Source organism: Lolium perenne, chromosome 5 (genome assembly GCF_019359855.2).
Source record: "Lolium perenne isolate Kyuss_39 chromosome 5, Kyuss_2.0, whole genome shotgun sequence".
Lineage (NCBI taxonomy): Eukaryota > Viridiplantae > Streptophyta > Magnoliopsida > Poales > Poaceae > Lolium > Lolium perenne.
Genome location: NC_067248.2, coordinates 37,710,225 through 37,717,378, shown reverse-complemented (window position 1 = coordinate 37,717,378; position 7,154 = coordinate 37,710,225). Strand labels below are relative to the sequence as shown.

Below are 7,154 nucleotides of genomic sequence, written 5' to 3'. Positions count from 1 at the left end.
TTCACAGATTTACATGGCATCAAAAATACAAGTAAAAATGGATCAACCTGGTAAGTTCAAAAAATATCAACCTGTTGAGAGCTTGGAAGCTCTCGCCCAGGTGCACCGATGTACTTCCCTTGACGCCATAGACATGTGACATGACAATAGGAGCTGAAAAGGATAACTGTCATCTAGGGATGTTGAAGCGACCAGTCTCTCAAAAATGCTCAAAAATGTAACGGAAAAAGATGCCGGCCTTAATTTCAAAAGGCAACTTTGGGCGGTGCAATCAGGCCTAGCGTGCATTTTCCTGGGTCTAACTGTACGTGCATGCCTTTGGAAAAAGATACTATGAGAGAAGGGGTAACGGAACAGAATGTTTGGCTGTATGCTCAGAAAAGTTGGTGCCCTATCAGGATCAACCATAAAACCTACCCGGCTACCCACAAAGATCTCCAGTTAAGGCAGTTCCCTGACTCCTTAGGCCATCACCGATCTGTAGGAATTGCGCAAGAATTTCACAGATCACAGTTTAAATCTGGCAAAGAACAAAAATAAAACCCTATGGCTCAAATAAGCCAGGGTCTACAAACCAGAGAAGGCCGACATTAATTTGTAAAGGAGTATATTGCAGTCATACAGCAAATGCTTTCTGCTCATGCCGAGCCTGTCGCTGTTATGGTAGGACTAAAAGTGGGTACTTTTTTTCTTGACAGTGCGTGGGATGACACCGATTCTTGGGTCCTGATAGGAACAGGACTATCACCCAATAAATCAGATTTCCTTTACAGTAAGTCACTTGCTCACGTGTTGACTAGCTAGCTTCCTCATTTACTCATAAGTACTGTACTTTCGATGCTGCATGTGTACTTTACCTCCAGCTTCATTTCTTTTCTCTGAAGTTCCTAGCAATTATCACCTGTTACCTTTACACTTTAATCATCTAAGTTTTTTTGTGACATGGAGAGAGGGGGAGGAAAGACGATGCGGTAATTACTGCGGATAAAACAATCTGGGGTCTCTTGAAGAGGCAATCTTTGAGCAATGGACAATAAAGGACGCAGCAAAGAGAGAACTTGCATTGATTGAGCAGAGAATGTACAGCAGGGTTAACTAAAACCTGTTGCTTACAGTGGTTCCATACACTATTAGGGTAGGCACCGACTGTACAACGGTATCGATAGGGATGGCGAAGTTCACCCCGGAAGAAATGCCAGATCCTGCAGCACACAGACACGGGGATCCGTCAGTTTGCAGACAAGCTTTCACTTTGGTATATCTTCTGCACAGGATCCTGAACACCAAGAGAAGTGATCCAGTGATGGATTCACAGCTTAAGTTGTGAGATCTGCCTCAAGATTTTTTATGTTTGTCACTGTGCCAGAACCAGGAGTGGCATCAAGTCCATCCGGTACATATAATCACACAAAGCTAGCGATCTATGACTACCACTTTCTAGCCGGTACAACCAACAGGTTTTCTTAAATTGCTTTAGACCTATCATTAAACGAGAGAGATCCACTGCAACATGCACGGAATGAACATAATGAAAAAGAATGTGCTTGAGTTTGCAGAAGAAAAATTTAGCTTCCCCGCGAACCAAGGCATGAGTAGCCTGACCACAGCGTAATAACACTTTGCCTGCCTCTTGGGGAATATCATGAAAAGAAGAATAAATTTTGATCTTGACATTCTGTTAACCATTCCCATCATCATATAGGAAACATGGGTTCCTAAAAGGACTCACAAGGCATGAAACGGAATTGCTTAGGTTTGTGCTGCAGTATGTTATGTTTTTTATTTTGCGGGGACAGTATGTTGTGTTCTCACTGTTTTAGGTTTCTTTCAAACAAAAGATTTCTCAAGGATTAAAACCTACTTATTTGCAAATATACCATTTTGCAAAACAAACAAAAAACTCGCATTTATTTTTTCCTTAACTTACACTCCATCGGATTCCTGCTAGAGCGAGGGAAAAAAGAGAAGAGGCGAGCTAACGATCGGCAAGTGACCGCTTTAATCACGATGCATCAATGCAGAGAGAGAGAGAGACATCGTATGCATGCATGCATGGCCTGCTCCAGGACAGGCCATCAATGCTGATTTTGGAAGGATTTAATTACAAAACACAATTGTATTAATGGTCCAATGCTTTTTTTAGGATCGGAGGGAGTACTTGATTTCGTTGCGTGAGAATATAAGCCAATTTGAGTTATGCCATGTGACAAAAGAAAAACTGATGCTCGGCCTTTGACACCACAATAGTCAAGGCGGATAAAAGGAGGCAAAAACAAAATATCTTCAGCAATCTATCTTGTGATATTGAGGTAATACCTTTGCGTGTGAATGTAGCAGTGTTAACTCCAATTACATGGCCATAAGAGTCAATTAGCGGGCCTCCTGAATTACCTGTTGACGTTAGCAAAATTTGTAAATAACCTTACGGAGTATTCAGTTCATGTTAGCATTCACATTCAGCTTACGTGATCAATGAACTGTGCAGTGAGCAACGAGACTAAGGAAATAAAAAAAAGGAACAGAAGCAAAAGGAGGAATAATGGAGTAAGAAACAAATAGTTGCCCTCAATTTTTTTGAGGATTCATGGACTGGTGCCTACAAAATGACATTTGATCAAGTTGAACCGCAAGACATGGACACGCAGAATTCAACCTCTCCCTTACAAAATATGTGTTTCTGTGGCTTTGCAAGTGATTTTTATAAGTAAAGAGAGGTTGGGACAGTATGCCTGTGATGCATTTCTATGTACGGAGGGACGTGAATTATGAACAACCTATTAATGCCAACTTGACAAAACCGACAGGTCTCTATACCCATGCAGTCAGACCACATCACAAAATCTTTTTAGCAGGGTAGTAGTAGTAGTACCGTACCTAGAGATCTGGCTCTTGATAGGACAACATAGAAATCAACAATCCATGTGCTGGAATCTTAGTTTGCTCGTACTTTGTTTGCTTATTTTGTTCTCTTTCTGTTTTTGGTTTCCATACGGTCTTGTTGGGCTTCATATCTAGCCTACCCCAACTTGCTTGGGATAAAAGGTTTTGATGTTTGTGTTGTTGTAGTACTAATACCGTACCAACTAGCAGTACCTCCACAGGAGAATCTGCGGCTAAGTTTTAACTAGACTATTGTCAACTTATATAGTAGTAAATCTACCAAGTTCAGTACAATTAAGACCTATTTATATATTAGGACAGTTTGCTAAATTAGTGTGGGCTGAATTCACCATGTGGATGATGGCTCAAGTGGCTGCTTCTTCCTCTAGCCTGGATGACTGGTGGACAAATATTAACCAAAGATCAGAGCCCAAACGCCAAGAAGGAGGTCACGGTGGCGGTCTATGACATGTGGACCATCTGGAACGAGCGAAACAGGCATAATTTCTAGGGCATCGAGATGCAAGCTCGCGCTGTTGCTGACAAGGCAAGGCAGGACCTTGTGATGTTTAGACAGACTCATCGTGCAGTTTGAGTTATTGAGCCGTTGAGTCTTTTTTTCTTTTTCAGCTCTCTTTGAGTCTTCTTACGGCTGGACAACTATTTGTAAAAACAGTTTGTAAAGATTGTGGGGTTTTCCCCTTCTATAATGCAAAGGCAGAGCTCCTGCCGTTCAGTTTCAGAAAAAAAAGGACAGTTCGTTCATCAGTAGCCTAGGGATATTAATCGGATTATGCATTTGGGCCTCTATTCAGCCAAGCAGGACCAAAAGTTTAGCATATAAAGAACAAGAAGTTTGCCAAAAAGTTATTATCCATACAATTATAAACGTGTTCCTGCATATGTGCTGCTTTCTTCTACATTACTGATGATTCATAATATGCACTGAAACAAAACATTACCAGCATTTATAGCAGCATCTGTCTGTATGGCTCCACGAATCATCCTCCCATTGGGAGATGGTATCTCTCTCCCCAATCCACTAACCACCTATAGGATACTTTAGTTATCACAATATCAGAATACTTTGCCAAGGCAATTCAAAAAGTTGTATTGAATGAGAAAAACGAATATTTTTACAGGTGATATTACCCCAGTAGTTAAGGTGTGTTCATATCCTAAAGGGTTTCCAATGGCAAAGCAGCTCTGCCCAACTCGCAAACCCCGTGAAGTGCCGATAAGAGCAGGTCTCAACTTATCAGCATCAACATCAACCTGCAGAACCAAATCTGACTTCAAAGAATGCAACATGGAGCCAAATTTACATCATCGCAACTGCACTACTCCAGCCAAAAAAGTGCAGTTCCAAACCTTCAGAACAGCAAGATCATATGTTGGATCATATCCTATAAGCCTCCCTTCCTTTGAGTAACTAGTGCCACTCGAATCCTGTAAGAAGACCTACAAAAACCATTAAGCACTGGGTGAAAAGGCATAAGCAATGGTCTCTCTTCTCTCTCTAAAAAAAATGCATAGACACCAGTTCAACTAAGAAAGTCACAAAAGGCAGAAGCATTATCTTTAGTGAGTAGATAGTAAAATTGAAAGGTAAAACCTTGCAGCGATGTGATTCAGATCCATCCCCAGCTAATTTTGCAACCACGTGGTAATTTGTTACCTGGTGCAACAAAGTAAACAATCAATTAGAAATTTCAACAGATTGCATGAGTCAAGATGAATCTATGTTCATGCAATGTGTTCTATAGCCAAACACTACATATAAAAGTGCCAAAACAAATAGTTACTGAAAACCTTGCGGCATAACAGGATTATGGATATAGTTCTATTGAAGTCTTGAGAATCGATTTAAATTTGTGCAGTGTATGTGGTTGCACGCATACAAGTTAAACAGTAGATTACTTAACATCATGGATTCAAATGGGACGGAATCACGGTTAATCGAACTGAATCTTTTGGTGCAGGTACTCGCAAGTGTAGCTAATGAAATACCAGACAGATGCAACCTGATCCAATGTAGTCAAAGAGCTGCAACAACCTAGTGAAGAGTAAGACGACACAGACTAAAACGAAATGCTATCCGAAGGACTCTCACTTCTCACAATGTGAATTGACTCTCACCTCTCGCGTGGTGAACTTTTGTTGTTTATTCTAGCTTACTCGAGGGTGATCAAAGATTATTACATTCTGAGTTGGTGGATGAACTCTCACAAAGTTTGCATCAAATGATGCAAGCCTGCATCTGCACGGAAAAATAACAAAAACCCACAGCGGACAAATTCTCCAGAAACTGCACTAAATCTGCCTTTATTATCACCGTTTAATCTCTTGGTAAAAAATTATCACCTATAAAACTTAAGATATGTACCAATTCATACACAGGGTAGGATAATAATTGTTACCAGATTAGCAGCTAAAGAGGCAAGCAAAAAACTACAGAAAGGGCGGGGGGAACTCTCATAGGACTTTGCCTATACTTTACTACTTCAGCAGTACCAAATATCATCGCAATGTCAACTAATCTCACAGTCTATCACTAATAACTCGCATCAAACAATAACATCCCCTCCTCTGACACCCGTGAGGAATTTGAGCAACGGAGAAACGAAATTAAGTAGGCTCACAATGTGGCCCGAGGAGTCCCACACGAAGCCAGAGCCGGTCCCCTCCACCGTGGCGCCCCTCTCCTCGTCCTCCACCGTCTGCTGCGCTCCCCCGTCGCCCCGTCCCCGTCCCCGCGGCCGCGCGGCGATGACAAGGTCCTTGATGAACACCACCGAGGGCGACGCCTCCTGCAGACACGAGCGCGCGCGCGACTTAGGTTTTCGCGAACTGCTATTGCGCGGCGGGGCCCAAGGAGGCCGGGATGCAGGTGCTACCTCGAAGAGGCGGACGACGCGGGGCTCGTCGACGTCGTCCTCGCCGTCGGGCTCGGCGCGAGCGAGCCGCGGAGGGGGCGCGACGGCGAGCAGGAGGAGCGCGGCGGCGGCGGCGCGGCGGGTGGATGAAGGAGGTGGGAGGTGTGGCGTCCGGTGCGGAGGCGGCGGCGGTAGGGATGGGCGGAGGAGGAGGCGGAGCAGTGGCTGGAGCGCCATGTCCGTCCAACTGTGCGTCGAGGGGAGAGGCGCTCGTTCGTTCGGAGCTTGCAATCCGTTTCTGTCAAGTGGGGCCGGGAGGGGAAGTGAACGGACCTGGTCAATGTTGCATTCCGCATCTCCAACGCGGCGACCCGCTGGGTGTTTGTTTTGCGCCGTTTGAGATGCCCGCGTCCGAGTGTCCGTTTGGATCGCACGCTCCATCCAACACGGCGATCCAAAAATTCGCTATGTGGTTCGTCTTCCTTAGGCGGCGCTCCGCCATGGCAGGTCTCAACGGGACAACAATGGTGGATGGGAAAGTTCGCGCACCAGGATTCCCGCGTGCGCGAAAAGGTCATGGGCGCGCTCGCGTCCAAGTTTCCCGCCAAAGCCGACGGCTATAAAAGTCGGTGCCGGCCTCGCAGACCTCACACCCCCGCTCCGCTGTCCTCTCCCCCTCTACCTTCTCCGGCGCCTTCTACACCTCCATCGCCATGCCGCGCGCCCTGCAGGCAATCCATCGCCGCTCGGGCCAGGTTCCCGCGGACGGAGGAGGAGGAGCGGGCGGACGCGCGTTGGGTCGCCAACGACGAGGCGCTCCGCGTCGCTGCCAAGGGGGCGACGAAGAAGGAAGAGGACGCGGAGCTGGTAGAGGCGGCCGCAGACGACTGGCACGAGGCCGCGGACGGCTGGTACGAGGCCGCGGAGGAGGAGGCGGAGCCCGCCGCGGAGGAGGAGGCGGGGCCCACCGCGGAGGAGGAGCCCGTCGACCCGGAGGACTACTTCGACGACCTCGCGCTGGCGAACATCAAAGTCGCCATCGAGGAGCGTCTCGTCGACCTCACGCGCGTGATGAATGAGCACGAGGCCACCTGCCGGGCAGGCCGCCGCCGTTTAGGTGACTTCCTCGGCCAGCCCGCCACCTCATCCAGCTGCCCTCGCCCGAGCGGCGCGCCCGGGAGGCTGCTGCGTCAGCGGAGCGCGGCCACCAAGAGCGCATGCATCGGCAGGAGAACAATGAGGCCCAGGCCGCCGGCCGCGTCCGCCTGGAGGCACGGACCGCTGTGGAACGCGCCGCCACACAGGAGGCGGACTACGACCGCGCCCAAGCTGCGAGGACGGCAAGCAGGAGGGCGGCCGCTAATAAGGAACGCAGCAAGAGGGCTGCCGCCGAGCCAC

General features: G+C 47.3%; 1 protein-coding gene across 1 annotated transcript; it reads right to left on the bottom strand.

Moving 5' to 3' along the window:
- Nucleotides 1–1,034: 1,034 nt before the first annotated feature.
- On the bottom strand, nt 1,035–6,065 carry LOC127320860 (protease Do-like 5, chloroplastic). Its single transcript, XM_051349946.2, has 8 exons — nt 5,778–6,065; nt 5,523–5,690; nt 4,496–4,558; nt 4,252–4,341; nt 4,033–4,155; nt 3,843–3,930; nt 2,317–2,391; nt 1,035–1,202 (listed from the first exon to the last, which is right to left on the bottom strand). The coding sequence occupies exons 1-8, from the start codon at nt 5,991–5,993 to the stop codon at nt 1,096–1,098; spliced, it is 930 nt and encodes a 309-aa protein (XP_051205906.1). The 5' UTR covers nt 5,994–6,065; the 3' UTR covers nt 1,035–1,095.
- Between the last annotated feature and the right edge of the window lie 1,089 nt (nt 6,066–7,154).